Source organism: Haliotis rubra, unplaced genomic scaffold (genome assembly GCF_003918875.1).
Source record: "Haliotis rubra isolate DU_JTF1 unplaced genomic scaffold, ASM391887v1 Scf857, whole genome shotgun sequence".
NCBI lineage: Eukaryota > Metazoa > Mollusca > Gastropoda > Lepetellida > Haliotidae > Haliotis > Haliotis rubra.
This window is the reverse complement of record NW_025767587.1, coordinates 7,179-25,047: the sequence shown is the minus strand read 5'-3', so window position 1 is coordinate 25,047 and position 17,869 is coordinate 7,179. Positions and strand designations below refer to the sequence as shown.

The 17,869-nt window shown below is 38.7% G+C and overlaps 1 protein-coding gene across 16 annotated transcripts in view; it reads right to left on the bottom strand.

Moving 5' to 3' along the window:
• LOC124262809 overlaps positions 1-14,458 on the bottom strand; it is a 35,028-nt gene extending 20,570 nt beyond the window's left edge. For 6 of the 16 annotated variants that reach the window (XM_046697361.1, XM_046697363.1, XM_046697368.1 and 3 more), the window contains exons 1-14: positions 14,359-14,458; positions 7,648-7,722; positions 7,216-7,290; positions 6,783-6,857; positions 6,351-6,425; positions 5,917-5,991; positions 5,485-5,559; positions 5,051-5,125; positions 4,617-4,691; positions 4,181-4,255; positions 2,825-2,899; positions 2,390-2,464; positions 1,472-1,546; positions 1,036-1,110 (exon numbers count right to left, since the gene is read on the bottom strand). In XM_046697361.1, the coding sequence (XP_046553317.1) occupies positions 1,036-1,110; positions 1,472-1,546; positions 2,390-2,464; positions 2,825-2,899; positions 4,181-4,255; positions 4,617-4,691; positions 5,051-5,125; positions 5,485-5,559; positions 5,917-5,991; positions 6,351-6,425; positions 6,783-6,857; positions 7,216-7,290; positions 7,648-7,722; positions 14,359-14,443 (1,060 nt within the window). In that variant the 5' untranslated portion in view covers positions 14,444-14,458. Of the gene's footprint in view, positions 1-55; positions 101-1,035; positions 1,111-1,471; positions 1,547-2,389; positions 2,465-2,824; positions 2,900-4,180; positions 4,256-4,616; positions 4,692-5,050; positions 5,126-5,484; positions 5,560-5,916; positions 5,992-6,350; positions 6,426-6,782; positions 6,858-7,215; positions 7,291-7,647; positions 7,723-14,358 lie in introns of all 16 variants that reach the window. The other 10 variants (XM_046697359.1, XM_046697360.1, XM_046697362.1 and 7 more) reach the window with 5 other exon arrangements.
• Positions 14,459-17,869: the final 3,411 nt, after the last annotated feature.

Genomic DNA, 17,869 nt, shown 5'->3' with positions numbered 1-17,869 from the left:
TAGGACCAAATAACATGATTCAGGATAACGCTATTCTGTCGCAAATGCTCTTTACCTCTTGGAACCGCATCCATCTTGTATGGCCCTGGACCAGCAACAGCTGCAAAATATTTGAGGCAATGCAAGTACCTTGTCATATGTTATCTTCCCTTTATTCTAACAATAGGGATGCTTTAACATCTTTGAGGAACAATAGAATCTGCTGATGCTTCAAAATGCCCTCAAAACTCATCTGTTCAAATTCTCTTTTCCATAGACATTGTCCACAATCTTTTCTCTTCATAGCGCCTTTGAGCAATATCTTGTGGAAATAGGCGCTCTATAAATCAAATATTATTATTATTAATACCAAAGTGAATATTGTATGTTTCCATTTGGGAAACGGGATTCGGTGAAACAATCGAAATGACATGCTTCTGTAGCTGAGCTTTAGAGTCGTTACATATTGCCTTGATACTTGATCCTTGACAAAAACTAAAGAATTAGTGTTCTAACTCAAAGCCATCGTAATAAGCTGAAAGAACGGATGCAAAAGTACCATATCAATATATACCACGTCGCTCAAGCCATTTGAGGTAGACGCCGAAAACATCATTTGTAAAATACACGGGCAGTTTCTAGTACTGAAAAGCTATTGATTATACTTGGTCTGAACATAGATTTAAAGTAATTCACAAGATTGATATATGGTGCTTTAAACATGAAAATATTACATGTCGTTTCTTCGGCACACTGTCTTAATAGAATCTCCTTTTCAAAAGTTACGTTCTTGATAATTAGCCACAGTCCTGAGAACATACAGATAATATGTCATGGTAAAGCTTGGGACTTTGGAATGGCGAATTACATTGACTTCCAAATTAAAGTGTGTTTGATGTCGAGGAGTGTTTCCTTCAAAAAAATCCATTTTAATCATATGCTGTTCCAGATCTCCCTCGGAGCATCCAGTGAAGTAACATATATTCGGCTGAAAATACGACCGTATGGATCTGAAGAAAGCGGCAATATGTGGTGCTTTAAACATGAAAATATTACCTGCCTTTTCCTGAGCTGACTGTCTTGATGGAATTCCATTTTTAATAGTCATGTTGCCGATGTTGAGGCTCAGTCCTGAGATCATACAACACGACAGTTCGGATGACTTACTCTACACACAGACATATCTTATAGAGGTAATTTCATGAACAATGAATGTTCTTTATGCGTAGCATAAGATATGCAATATGACTACTACGTAAAGATTTTATAAAAAAAACAGGATTCTAAGTCTTCGATATCCAGTTTGATACAAATAATATGTCATGGAAAATCTCGGAACTTTGGAATGGGGCAGTATATTGACTTCACAATGTAAGTGATTTGGTGTCGAGGCGTGTTTTCTTACAAAATTCATTTTGATCAAATGCTATTCCTATAGATTTGAGGTAAGTGTCAACATTTATATATGGTGCTTTAAACATGAAAATATTACCTGTCGTTTCCTGAGCAGACTGTCTTGATGGAATTCCATTTTTAATAGTCATGTTGCCGATGTTGAGGCTCAGTCCTGAAAACACACAACATGACAGTTCGGATGACTTATTCAAAACAGTCATATCTTACAGAGGTAATTTCATGAACAATGAATGTTCTTTAAGCGTAGCATAATATATGCAACATGACAACTACCTAAAGATTCTAAAAGAAATCACGATTCTAAGTGAATGTTATCCGGTTTGATACAAATAATATGTCATGGAAAAGCTTGGGACTTTGGAATGGCGAAGTACATAGACTTCCCAAAGGTAGGTGTTTGGTGTCGAGGCGTGTTTTGTTATAAAATTTAATCAAATGCTTTTCCAGATCTCCCACGGAACATCCAGTGACGTAAAATATGTTGAGCTGAAAATACGACCATATGAATTTGATGTAAGTGTCAAGGTATATATCTGGTGCTCTAAACATGAAAATATTGTCTGCCGTTTCTTGAGCAGACTGTCTTGATGGAATTCAGTTTTTAATAGTTATGTTGCCGATGTTAAGGCTCAGTCCTGAAAACATACAACATGACAGTTCGGATGACTTACTCAACACACAGTCATATCTTATAGAGGTAATTGCATGAACAGTGAGTGTTCTTTATACCTAGTAATATATGCAACATGACAACTACCTAAAGATTTTATAAGAAATCACGATTCTAAGTGATTGATATCCGGTTTGATGCAAATTATGTGTCATGGAAAAGCTCGGAACTTTGGAATGGGGCAGTATATTGACTTCAAAATGAAAGTAAGTATGGTGTCGAGGCGTGTTTTCTTACAAAATTCATTTTGATCAAATGCTATTCCTAAAGATTTGAAGTAAGTGTCAACATTTATATATGGTGCTTTGAACATGAAAATATAACCTGTCGTTTCCTGAGCAGACTGTCTTGATGGAATTCCATTTTTAACAGTCATGTTGCCGATGTTGAGGCTCAGTCCTGAAAACACACAACATGACAGTTCAGATGACTTACTCTACACACAGTCATATCTTACAGAGGTAATTTCTTGAACAATGAATGTTCTTTAAGCGTAGCATAATATATGCAACATGACAACTACCTAAAGACTTTATACGAAATCACGATTCTAAGTTATCGATATCCGGTTTGATATAAATATTATGTCATGGAAAAGCTTGGGATTTGGAATGGCGAAGTAGATTGATTTTCCAATGGAAGTGAATTTGGTGTCGAGGCGTGTTTTCTTACAAAATTCATTTTGATCAAATGCTATTCCTAAAGATTTGAAGTAAGTGTCAACATTTATATATGGTGCTTTAAACATGAAAATATTACCTGTCGTTTCCTGAGCAGACTGTCTTGATGGAATTCCATTTTTAATAGTCATGTTGCCGATGTTGAGGCTCAGTCCTGAAAACACACAACATGACGGTTCAGATGACTTACTCTACACACAGTCATATCTTAAAGAGGTAATTGCATGAACAATGAATGTTCTTTAAGCGTAGCATAATATATGCAACATGACAACTACCTAAAGATTCTAAAAGAAATCACGATTCTAAGTGAATGATATCTGGTTTGATACAAATAATATGTCATGGAAAAGCTTGGGACTTTGGAATGGCGAAGAACATAGACTTCCTAAAGGTAGGTGTTTGGTGTCGAGGCGTGTTTTGTTATAAAATTTAATCAAATGCTTTTCCAGATCTCCCACGGAACATCCAGTGACGTAAAGTATGTTGAGCTGAAAATACGACCATATGAATTTGATGTAAGTGTCAAGGTATATATCTGGTGCTCTAAACATGAAAATATTATCTGCCGTTTCTTGAGCAGACTGTCTTGATGGAATTCAGTTTTTAATAGTTATGTTGCCGATGTTGAGGCTCAGTCCTGAAAACATACAACATGACAGTTCGGATGACTTACTCAACACACATTCATATCTTATAGAGGTAATTGCATGAACAGTGAGTGTTCTTTATACCTAGTAATATATGCAACGTGACAACTACCTAAAGATTTTATAAGAAATCACGATTCTAAGTGATTGATATCCGGTTTGATGCAAATTATGTGTCATGGAAAAGCTCGGAACTTTGGAATGGGGCAGTATATTGACTTCAAAATGAAAGTAAGTATGGTGTCGAGGCGTGTTTTCTTACAAAATTCATTTTGATCAAATGCTATTCCTAAAGATTTGAATTAAGTGTCAACATTTATATATGGTGCTTTGAACATGAAAATATTACCTGTCGTTTCCTGAGCAGACTGTCTTGATGGAATTCCATTTTTAACAGTCATGTTGCCGATGTTGAGGCTCAGTCCTGAAAACACACAACATGACGGTTCAGATGACTTACTCTACACACAGTCATATCTTACAGAGGTAATTTCTAGAACAATGAATGTTCTTTAAGCGTAGCATAATATATGCAACATGACAACTACCTAAAGACTTTATACGAAATCACGATTCTAAGTTATCGATATCCGGTTTGATATAAATAATATGTCATGGAAAAGCTTGGGATTTTGGAATGGCGAAGTAGATTGATTTTCCAATGGAAGTGAATTTGGTGTCGAGGCGTGTTTTCTTACAAAATTCATTTTGATCAAATGCTATTCCTAAAGATTTGAAGTAAGTGTCAACATTTATATATGGTGCTTTAAACATGAAAATATTACCTGTCGTTTCCTGAGCAGACTGTCTTGATGGAATTCCATTTTTAATAGTCATGTTGCCGATGTTGAGGCTCATTCCTGAAAACACACAACATGACGGTTCAGATGACTTACTCAACACACAGTCATATCTTAAAGAGGTAATTGCATGAACAATGAATGTTCTTTAAGCGTAGCATAATATATGCAACATGACAACTACCTAAAGATTCTAAAAGAAATCACGATTCTAAGTTATCGATATCCGGTTTGATATAAATAATATGTCATGGAAAAGCTTGGGATTTTGGAATGGCGAAGTAGATTGATTTTCCAATGGAAGTGAATTTGGTGTCGAGGCGTGTTTTCTTACAAAATTCATTTTGATCAAATGCTATTCCTAAAGATTTGAAGTAAGTGTCAACATTTATATATGGTGCTTTAAACATGAAAATATTACCTGTCGTTTCCTGAGCAGACTGTCTTGATGGAATTCCATTTTTAATAGTCATGTTGCCGATGTTGAGGCTCAGTCCTGAAAACACACAACATGACGGTTCAGATGACTTACTCAACACACATTCATATCTTATAGAGGTAATTGCATGAACAGTGAGTGTTCTTTATACCTAGTAATATATGCAACATGACAACTACCTAAAGATTTTATAAGAAATCACGATTCTAAGTGATTGATAACCGGTTTGATGCAAATAATATGTCATGGAAAAGCTCGGAACTTTGGAATGGGGCAGTATATTGACTTCAAAATGAAAGTAAGTATGGTGTCGAGGCGTGTTTTCTTACAAAATTCATTTTGATCAAATGCTATTCCTAAAGATTTGAAGTAAGTGTCAACATTTATATATGGTGCTTTAAACATGAAAATATTACCTGTCGTTTCCTGAGCAGACTGTCTTGATGGAATTCCATTTTTAATAGTCATGTTGCCGATGTTGAGGCTCAGTCCTGAAAACATACAACATGGCAGTTCGGATGACTTACTCAACACACAGTCATATCTTAAAGAGGTAATTGCATGAACAGTGAGTGTTCTTTATACCTAGTAATATATGCAACATGACAACTACCTAAAGATTTTATAAGAAATCACGATTCTAAGTGATTGATATCCGGTTTGATGCAAATAATATGTCATGGAAAAGCTCGGAACTTTGGAATGGGGCAGTATATTGACTTCAAAATGAAAGTATGTATGGTGTCGAGGCGTGTTTTCTTACAAAATTCATTTTGATCAAATGCTATTCCTAAAGATTTGAAGTAAGTGTCAACATTTATATATGGTGCTTTAAACATGAAAATATTACCTGCCGTTTCCTGAGCAGACTGTCTTGATGGAATTCCATTTTTAATAGTTATGTTGCCGATGTTGAGGCTCAGTCCTGAAAACATACAACATGACAGTTCGGATGACTTACTCTACACACAGTCATATCTTACAGAGGTAATTTCTTGAACAATGAATGTTCTTTAAGCGTAGCATAATATATGCAACATGACAACTACCTAAATACTTTATAAGAAATCACGATTCTAAGTTATCGATATCCGGTTTGATATAAATAATATGTCATGGAAAAGCTTGGGATTTTGGAATGGCGAAGTAGATTGATTTTCCAATGAAAGTGAATTTGGTGTCGAGGCGTGTTTTCTTACAAAATTCATTTTGATCAAATGCTATTCCTAAAGATTTGAAGTGTCAACATTTATATATGGTGCTTTAAACATGAAAATATTACCTGTCGTTTCCTGAGCAGACTGTCTTGATGGAATTCCATTTTTAATAGTCATGTTGCCGATGTTGAGGCTCAGTCCTGAAAACACACAACATGACGGTTCGGATGACTTACTCTACACACAGTCATATCTTAAAGAGGTAATTGCATGAACAGTGAGTGTTCTTTATACCTAGTAATATATGCAACATGACAACTACCTAAAGATTTTATAAGAAATCACGATTCTAAGTGATTGATATCCGGTTTGATGCAAATAATATGTCATGGAAAAGCTCGGAACTTTGGAATGGGGCAGTATATTGACTTCAAAATGAAAGTATGTATGGTGTCGAGGCGTGTTTTCTTACAAAATTCATTTTGATCAAATGCTATTCCTAAAGATTTGAAGTAAGTGTCAACATTTATATATGGTGCTTTAAACATGAAAATATTACCTGCCGTTTCCTGAGCAGACTGTCTTGATGGAATTCCATTTTTAATAGTTATGTTGCCGATGTTGAGGCTCAGTCCTGAAAACATACAACATGACAGTTCGGATGACTTACTCTACACACAGTCATATCTTACAGAGGTAATTTCTTGAACAATGAATGTTCTTTAAGCGTAGCATAATATATGCAACATGACAACTACCTAAATACTTTATAAGAAATCACGATTCTAAGTTATCGATATCCGGTTTGATATAAATAATATGTCATGGAAAAGCTTGGGATTTTGGAATGGCGAAGTAGATTGATTTTCCAATGAAAGTGAATTTGGTGTCGAGGCGTGTTTTCTTACAAAATTCATTTTGATCAAATGCTATTCCTAAAGATTTGAAGTGTCAACATTTATATATGGTGCTTTAAACATGAAAATATTACCTGTCGTTTCCTGAGCAGACTGTCTTGATGGAATTCCATTTTTAATAGTCATGTTGCCGATGTTGAGGCTCAGTCCTGAAAACACACAACATGGCGGTTCGGATAAACTTACTCTACACAGTCATATCTTAAAGAGGTAATTGCATGAACAGTGAGTGTTCTTTATACCTAGTAATATATGCAACATGACAACTACCTAAAGATTTTATAAGAAATCACGATTCTAAGTGATTGATATCCGGTTTGATGCAAATAATATGTCATGGAAAAGCTCGGAACTTTGGAATGGGGCAGTATATTGACTTCAAAATGAAAGTATGTATGGTGTCGAGGCGTGTTTTCTTACAAAATTCATTTTGATCAAATGCTATTCCTAAAGATTTGAAGTAAGTGTCAACATTTATATATGGTGCTTTAAACATGAAAATATTACCTGCCGTTTCCTGAGCAGACTGTCTTGATGGAATTCCATTTTTAATAGTTATGTTGCCGATGTTGAGGCTCAGTCCTGAAAACATACAACATGACAGTTCGGATGACTTACTCTACACACAGTCATATCTTACAGAGGTAATTTCTAGAACAATGAATGTTCTTTAAGCGTAGCATAATATATGCAACATGACAACTACCTAAATACTTTATAAGAAATCACGATTCTAAGTTATCGATATCCGGTTTGATATAAATAATATGTCATGGAAAAGCTTGGGATTTTGGAATGGCGAAGTAGATTGATTTTCCAATGAAAGTGAATTTGGTGTCGAGGCGTGTTTTCTTACAAAATTCATTTTGATCAAATGCTATTCCTAAAGATTTGAAGTGTCAACATTTATATATGGTGCTTTAAACATGAAAATATTACCTGTCGTTTCCTGAGCAGACTGTCTTGATGGAATTCCATTTTTAATAGTCATGTTGCCGATGTTGAGGCTCAGTCCTGAAAACACACAACATGACGGTTCGGATGACTTACTCTACACACAGTCATATCTTAAAGAGGTAATTGCATGAACAGTAAATGCTCTGTATGCGAAACATAATATATGCAACATTACAACTACCTAAAGATTGTAAAAGCAATCACGATTCTAAGTGAACGATATCCGGTTTGATACAAATAATATGTCATGGAAAAGCTTCGGACTTTGGAATGGCGAAGTACATAGACTTCCCAAAGGAAGGTGTTTGGTGTCGAGGCGTGTTTTGATATAAAATTTAATGAAATGCTTTTTCAGATCTCCCACGGAACATCCAGTGACGTAAAATATGTTGGGCTGAAAATACGACCATATGAATTTGATGTAAGTGTGAAGGTATATATGTGGTGCTTTAAACATGAAAATATTATCTGCCGTTTCTTGAGCAGACTGTTGTTTGATTTGTGTAGTTCTGCGGGATAGTCCAATTCGAACTGAGAGCGTGCGCATAATCGTCCTGAGAGATATTGGAATTGGTCAAGTTGCTGTAAAAGCGGTCGATTGGAGGTAAACATGTCTTGTCGAACTTAGACCAATCGTCCATGTACTCCTATTTTGTGCACGTCCGGGTCCGTCATCACCCACGGTCTCTCATGTACGTCTTGTTCCCACGTAAAGTCTGGCAGAGAATGACGATGTGGTTGAACACGTCGCGATAATATCCTTGCAGCATGTCCAGCATGAATGCCGTCTGACCGCACAAGATGGCGCAGTGGGGATCGCAATGTTAATCAATACATGGCTTGCATGAACCTTCGATATTCTATATTGAGTTGCGCGTCCATAATCACGTACAAATATAGATGTAACTTGCCTGCCGGATTTTGAGCTTTCTGGGTGATTTGGATGTAGATCCCCTCGCTGCCGTTGTCGATGCGTGAATGCCGTCTGACCGCACAAGATGGCGCAGTGGGGATCGCAAGTATATGGAGCCTGTCCTCGTCTGTGTATCGCATGTCCAGCCTCAGTGCGTAATGCTTATCCAGGTACTTATGGAGCATCACGTAGGTGAAACCCAGGTCTTTGACGACGTCTTTGACTTCAGACGAGTGTCGCTTGATGGCCGGTAGTTTTCTTATGTCGTCCCATTGCTGGTAAGCTCGCATGCCTTGGCTGAACAGTTGGTTGGGCACACCCTCGATGGTCACTTCCACTTTCGTGATCTCGGGATTCCATGTAAGTTTGCTTTTTCTCTGAAACGGCTCGTATTCTGCCACAGGAATGATCAAGATGCCTTTCATCAATCAAGCCAGCACGTTCAGGTTGATGTTCCACAACGTGTCGCTCTTGTCCATGATGATCGTCCGGTGCCGCAACACGCGGTCATACAGGATGGACAGCTTTCCCGAGTACTGGGTGCCAATCTGCCGGGCCAGTTCCATGCTTGTGACCATGTCGAACCCCAGCGAGATGTTGTCGACGACGTAGCTGGCCTCGGTGCTATCTGGCGTGAAGATAACTTTGCCTGTCACCCAGCGCGGCCTGGTAAAATGGCATGTGCCCCTCGAGCAGTCGAGCGGTATGAAAAACCGATTCCTGTACACCTTGGCGATGGCTTTTTCTTCTGCTGTTATATTGCCGAGGTGGTCTTGTGTGAAACTGTACCCCACACAGATTTTGTTTGATACATTGTTTACATTGAAACTATGCATATTATAAGTTTAATAAAAATAATGGCGGACGATATTCCCATGAACAATTTCGACGTACACCAGCTGAAAGATGTTGATGCAGCAGCCATGGACACCTCGTTCATGGGGAAAACATTGGGCAACGAGCTTTTAAAGCAGGCTGTGGACGAGTATTACGATGCTTTAAAGCACGATAAAAATTACGTCGAACCATTGGCTCATGACTATCTGAAGTTCAGAATCGACAACGAAGGGACGCTGTGATTGAAAGCTTATCCGGACTTCGATCTCATGAATGAAGACAAAGGAAAACCACTCGCCCTGTCAACGCTAGCCAGTCGCCGTGGCAGTATTCAACTGATACTCAACGAACTAAACCTGTGAGATTACGGTGGCGAACGACTTCCGCCGAAGGTTGTCCAAGATCTGCAAAACATAAGGACCGAACTTGGTGATGCTAGCGCTTCTGACGATCCAAGAGAAATGCCCCAGTGCGCCAAAGAAGAGTTGGACAAAATCGAAAAAATATTGGTCACGTACTTGAACGAACCCTTGCCTGGTTTCGAATTGCCTATTAGGGAACTTCGGGGTCTAGACGAAGCCTTAAAACGAGCCTCTTGAACGAGGACACCACGTTGGCCAACAGGATCCGAATTCTGTTCTAGGAACAAGGAATAACCATTGCCAGCATTCTCACGGCTTTGGGCTTCATCATATCGACCCTGGTCGTATCGCTGACAAGCCAAACAAGCACCAACAAGCCAATCATCATCATCAGGCGACGGCGTCAGAGACTGGATAAACAAACATTTGAAGTCTCGCGGTGAAGCTCTGGCTAAACTGTCCGGCAAAGCCGACGAAGTGCTGCCTGGAATCTTGGGCAGCATCGATTCCTGGTTGTTAGGATTCTTGTCGAAAACGGTCACGTGGCTAGGGTCAAAACCTGTGGGCTTTCGTCGTCACCGTGGCGGGTCTGGTGTACATCGCGGCTAAGGAATTTTTAACCAAATGAGGCACAGTCCGACCACGATCCCCGGACCACAATCGTCTTTTGACGATCGACGTGCCGCCATGTAATCGTCGTTCCACTCGTTTGTCTTGACGTAATGATACGACTTGTAACCCCAATCTTCCACTAGCTGTTTGCTGGCTTCCACGAGAGAAATGTTGTGAATGATAGGAATGCCCGAACCCTGGTTCAGACCCGGCAATCGCCAATCGATTGTTTTCGGATCTAGTTTGAAATCACTGCAAACGCGTTCATACGCACGTCGATCATATGGATAGTTTATGTCATTACACGCCTTGTCCTGCGGAATCAGGGCGCTGATTTCTTTCAGGATACGTCTGATCTGGTAGTACACGTGAAATGAGAATACAGACTGACTCAGCGCATCACGATGAGTGTCATTGAACGTCATGCTGCACCTGGTCGTCTTGCACCACACGGCGAAATTTAATTGAATCTGCCAGAACTGCATCGGGTTGTGGAACCAAGCGTGTACCGTTTTCACATTTGTGACCGAAAACCTGTAATTTTTAAACATGTCGATGAACTGAACCATGAAGTGTAAGCCATCCTTTGCATCAACCACAATACTCGGTTGCGTGACATAGGTAGCACTTAGTATACATATCTACTTTTCAATATATACGTGATGCGTGACGCTTCTGGGAATAACGAGCAGGGATTCCGTTTAACTGCTGCACGCGATCGACAACACGTCCGGTCAGCTCGATGTCATGCTCTGCGACTTCACCTACTACTCGCCATGGACCAACATCAACGGCAAAAACAACAGGCTGTTCGTTAATAACGTCCGCAACCAAATAACGGATGGCTACTACAGCGAGTGCTCGCTCAGTGAAGAAATCTTCAAACCCGTGGGAGCCGAACTCAAAATGAACGACTCAAACGGAAGGGTCAGCCAAAAACGGAAAAAACGACTTAAGACTCAGTCAGCCATTGGCTTAAACGCTTTGGTTTACGTCGAATGACATACCACCGGAAACCACCGTGACCAGCACCAAATTACTAGATCTCGTTCCGTATCGCAAACTGTGCATTCATCAGCTGAGCACGACCGGAAACGTTCAAGGCAAACGACCTTCCACACAAGAGCCGTGCCGGTGAAAACGGAACAGTACAACAACGGCAGAACCAAATCGTTTTCATCGCGTCAGTACAAGAAATTAATCCGAGGCAACATCACGGAATTGAAAATATCGGTCTTAGACATTAAACACGATCCCGTAAGTATAGGATATCTCAGCGCGACGCTGCACATACAGTAATGACTGAGTCTCATGGTCCAGGAACACGCGTTAGAAAATGCGCCAACATAGCGATCTCCAACCTCAGGGACACACTCGGATTCGACGAACCCACAGTCGACGGCAAACTGTACGCCTTGCAACTGAAAAACAAAATTTACAAACTCATTAAACTGCTGCCCTCTACTGCTGCTGCTGGTGGCAAGAACCTAGGCGATTTCGTCGATACGGAAGGAGCGGTCAACAACACTCTGTACGACCTGATATGCATGACGAGTACGAATGGACGATAACCCCAGCCTTCCGTGGCAGGCTGTTCCACCTGGACGACGTTGAGACCACGGCCATCTCCAGAAACACGCAGTACACTCTCATCTTCAACGACGACAACAAATGGGTATTTGTACCATCCCAAATCGACAGGAATCGCAAAATCACACTCGACTCTCCCCACATTATCACGGACAACAAAGATCACTACCTGACGAAAGTCGTGAACAACGGAACGCTTCTCGTGGCTTTCGTCCCTACGCAAAGATGCAGCGTGATCGTCAGCACGTTGAGGCAAAGAGTAGCCCACATGCTGTCGAGCAAACCCGGGATGCAAAACGTGGATTGCAGGTTGTGTCAGAATTAGACAGCGTGGTAGACGTCCTGGAAAATCTGCTGGCGAAATCATGTTAGTCCCCAATGGCTAACATGTTAGTCCCCAATGATATAAAAATAGCGTCATTTATACTAAAATATACGTATCTGCCAGACTCGTGGATCAGTTTGATACAAGGTTCTAGTATTTTTTGGAGATGCCCCCGGAGTAGATATAATCCTTCTGCATGGGTTAAAATTATGCTGGCATGATCGCCATCAACAAAAACGTTGTCGTATTTGTATACAACCAGGAAAATCCCCCACCGCAAACCTAGATATTATGGTATTTCAAAAGGATTTTATTGAACTCGAGATCATTTATTTATACGAAAACTTGTACATCATCAGCTTAAAGAATATTCATCAAATAAGGACTGAGGACCAATTAAATACTGTTTTATAAAAAAAGAGTATATATACAGAATGGGACTGTACGCAGAGTCGTGGACGAAGTAGCAAAAACACTGGAAACCGCAGACGGGTTTCGTTTACTACAGATATGCGAGATCAAACAACAACTAGAATGTGAACGCAATATACGATCAGCATTACAGAAAAAATATCACAGCCGTATGAGATGAGCCGCAGTCAGCATGGGATTAGGCATGGCAGGTATCGAAATAACAGCCGGAGTGGTAGGGTTGATGGGATTGACCCTTAAGTACGTGTCTCGCAGACTGCAACGTAAGCATTGAAAAACGACGAAATTAGAATTCTACCCGAAGCGAAGTTAAACACGATAGACGATCATAATTCCACCGCACTCACCGACTCTAAAATCTCCGAGAAAGAGTTTCGTTTGGTGCTATCAGAAATAGCAAAATATCACAGAATGAAACAAGAGATTCGGACAAGGAAAGCAACAGGCTCGATAAGCCTTCATTACGACAACCAAACAGATCATAGAAGGAGATTCACAATAAAACTGTTTCGCGGACATCAAGATAACGTAGCCAGCATTCTCAGCGAGCTGTAGGTAAATAGCCGAGTCGAGACACACACACTGCGACTCGCCCACAACACTCGCTCAATGCTACTGAGACGGCAGCGAGTTGCCCCGGTGGAACTGCGCTCGCTCGGTGATACCGTGACGACGACCCGGGAAGGAAACTGCCGAGAGATGTGTTTCATTCACTTTCAGACATCTGTAGCTACGCTAGTCAGCCAGCCAGCATCATCATCATAGCCGAGCCTAGAGATACACACACTTATACTCGTCCACGGCGCTCGCTCAAAGCAGCCCCCGAGACGGTAGCGAGGTGATGACTTCCGAGACCTGCGTTTCATTCAGGTAATAACACCTCTCGCCACGATAATATATAGCAAGTACGTTGGAGTGTTAGCCTTTCGCCAGACCGACCCCATACTCACTAAAAAGTGATTATTTCCTAAACTGTTTGACGGATTTTCGTGAGATTTTGCATGTATCTTGTCGGATGGTTACGCTATAGCAAAACGGCATTGGGAACACTCTCGATGACTTCATTAGATTAATTAAGACTTAATAACGACAAAAAGTTGGACATTTGCTTTTCCCCGACCGACCCCATGCTCACTTAAAAGTCAATACTTCAGAAACTATTCGACCGATTTTCATCAAATTTTGCATGCACCTCAGTAGTAGTATGCACAATGGGGCTACGGGATTAGAGACTTATCAAAGGCGTTATTTTTAATTAAGCCTTGGATAAGGACCTGGTCCCGTAGCCCCCATTGTGAATACTATTTATAGAGGTAATTGCATGAACAATGAATGCTCTTTATGCGAAGAATAATATACTGTATATATGCAACATGACAACTACCTAAAGATTTTATATAAAAAACAGGATTCGAAGTCATCGATATCCGGTTTGATACAAATAATATGTCGTGGAAACGTTTGGGACTTTGGAATGGGGAATTAAATTTCCTTCCCAATGGAAGTGTGTTTGGTGTTGAGGCATGTTTTCTTACAAAGTCCATTTTGATCAAATGTTATTCCTATGGATTTGAAGTAAGTGGCAAGATTTATATGTGGTGCTTTAAACATGAAACTATTACCTGCCGTTTCCTGAGCAGGCTGTCTTGATGGAATTCCTTTTTTAATAGTTATGTTGCCGATATTGAGGCTCAGTCCTGAAAACATACAACATGACGTTTCAGATGACTCATTCAACACACAGTCATATCTTATAGAGGTAATTGCATGAACAAAGAATGCTCTTTATGTGTATCATAATATATGCAACATGACAACTACCTAAAGTTTTTATAAGAACAGGAATGGTAAACCTTTGAACTGACATTGACTTCCCAATAGAAATGTCGAGGCGTGCTTTGTTGCAAAATCCTTTTTGATCAAATACTATTCTAGATCTCCCTCGGATATGTATAAGCGATTGAGTGAGTGAACCTGGTATATAAACTAACGTCCAAAACAAACTTGCCAACTTTAAAAATTAAATTGTTTAAAGACAAATACTTTTAACTGAACTTAACCAATTTTCCAGACTCTGTTTTACATTTAAAGGGTGCTGATCACGAAAAATTAGGATACCAGCTGAAAAAATTGTTTATCAAGGTCAAAATTGAAAAGCAAAATGGCCACCAAATCACCTTTTTGGTGAAGAAATACTGAATGCTTAAATTGGTATACATGTATTGTGAAATATAAATTACCACTGTATAATTAAAATGTTAATATTGTTGTCACCACAAGGTATAGATAGAACTGCCTTTAATTAAAAACAATAATTAAATTGGATTTGGTTAAAAACATTCTTCATTCCAAAACTATTTTTTAAATGTATTTCATTCAAATTTTCAGATATTATTAGGAATGAGTTAACAAAACGTTTTAGTTGGTAATTAGTTTAGATGATGTTTTAAGACATTTAAAGAGTGCTGATCATGAATAAAAAGGATTCCAAGCTGAAAAATGTTTTCTGGACCCTCAAAATTGAAAAACAAAATTGCCGCGATAATCACTGCAAGTAATGGTGGGTGTGCACGGTATGTCATCACCTGTGACTATATATCTATTTTCTAATTTTTTTAAACCCGATTTTTTTTATACACTTAAAGGGTGCTGATCACGAAAAAATAGGATAACAACTTAAAAGACTTGTTTATGTTCCTTGAAATTGAAAAACAAAATGGCCCCCAAAATAGCTGCTTTGTGCGGATTGACGGTATTGCGACTGTGGAGTAACAAATAGTATTCAAAATTATACCAATACACAACAACATATATATTTCATGAATATTTCTATTTTTAATCATTTCGGATGAAAACGATACGTATAATCAATGAAACTTGAACAAACACTCCTCAACACAATATAGATGCTGAAACATACAAATGTGACTTGGCTTTGATTCATGACACTTCATCAGTAAACTTTACTACACATCAGAATTGTCATTGAAACAACTTTCGTCATCACCAGACCTCGTGCAGCCACGCGTAGCAGTCAAAGAAGGTTTGATCTCCTGCTTTTTCAGCGCAAGTTTCGACCTTTTGTTTGACATGAGCATGTAATAAGTGCAAGACAGGCTTCAGGAAGGGAATCCAAAGATATCAACAAGGGTTGTGAACCTTTGCTCTATTCCAACCCATCTCTGTGAATTAGGGAAGTGATAGAATAACTTCACAGGCTTTCCTACAGATCATGATTTGGTAATGGATACACTGGATGACAGGGAATTGTATATTACATTTGCTGAGGATATCATGAATCGCTGGCGCCTGGTTATTCTTGCAGTCAATCTGTCTATCCATTTGTTGTATTTGATTGATACATTTAAAATATAACGTAGAAATGCTATTGAATTGTATCATTTGTTTCAAGGAATCGATCATATGTGCTCGTTATCAATGTAAAGCCAAACTTACTATAAGGTACACAATGTAAGTCGACAACTTAATTGTTATAGGTACCAAGGAAACCATTAGTTTCCCTGCGTAAAATACAAGAAACAAATCAAAGGGTGACATTATCCTCAAAGTATGATAATGACAATGCTTATAACCTACGAGGGCAAACATATCGACGGTCATTTGTTTTCATACGATATGCACCGGGTAAAATATCACTTTGTCATGGTGACATTTAATCATGGCAATGTTATGACGTCACGTTGCTTCTGAGAAGCCACCTTCCAAATACAGTGATGACGGGGAGCCTTGTTACGACGTAAATTGTAATAAAAACGCAAATTGTAATACTTGCAGCAAATTGTAATAAACTTGACGTAAATTGTAATAAAAACGTAAATTGTAATAAAAATTGACGTAAATTGTAATACGCAAATTGTAATAAAAATTGACGTAAATTGTAATAATTTTCGTTGCGGTAAAATGTAATAAATATTTACGTAAATTGTAATAACAGTTTTAATCACTTGTAAATACGCGGGTGTTTGTTTTTCGTTGCATTTCATACATCAAATAAGCTTGTTAGGGCGATAACTCAAGAAAGAAATGATGGATTTTGTTCAAATTTGGTACCAAGGTATATTGGCGAGATTCACCGACACAAGTGAAATGGGGTGACCTTGAGATAATTTTCAATGTCACAGCAAAAATCTGAGGGTTTTGCCAATATAAAGATTGTTAGCGCCATACCCAAGAAAGAATTGACAAATCTTAGCCAAATGACGAAAATGATATTCGTCCTGATATATAATCGATATAAAATCTCTTACTGTCCTCTGTATCATGTCTTTTCGCAAATATCTTTTGAGGTTTTGATATGTATAAATATAAAGTGGGGTGGGGGTGGGTTTCTAACGGGTATATCAAATCAAATCAAATCAAATTAGACATTTGTATAGCGCTACATATCCAGAGTCCTGCTCATGTGCACTTAGTCGAATGCTCCTTTGAAGAGGGTGGTTTTGAGACAAGATCGGAAACTGTTGATATTTTCCGATTTTCTGACATTTTCAAGTAATCAATTCCAGAGTACAGCACCCGGTCTGCTAAATGATCTGTCTCCGTATGTTGTGGTTCGGACAAATGGAACAGCCTAGCTGACTAGCAATGACATGCATCACAAATTAAACTTCAGGAAACAAAATATGCAAGAAACATTTTTGTATGTTTGAGATTTGTAGAGGTCGGCTAGAATTAAACGTCAAGTCAAGTCAAGTCAAGTTTATTGTATTCAAGGCCTCCGGCCCATATACAAGGAGTTACAGACATATACATAATTACAGTACATAATACAATGGCAATTATAATGGTTATTGCTTAGATAACCTATCATTTCTCAAGACAACAGCATGTTTTACAAATAGAGAAAGGTTGCGGATAACAGTTTCATTTCTGGAAGTGAGAATTGAGACAAAGGCTATTGTTGGATATTTTGATAGATAATTACTTGAAATATATTTTCTTCTAAGATCATCATAATATGGACATACAAATATAAAATGAATTTCATCTTCAATAGATGAAGTGCATAATGGACAAATTCTCATATTTCTGTCTATAGACAATCTTCTACCTTTATTAATACTTAAATCTAATAAACCTAGTCGGAGCTGAACAAAAAATGCGTCTGATATT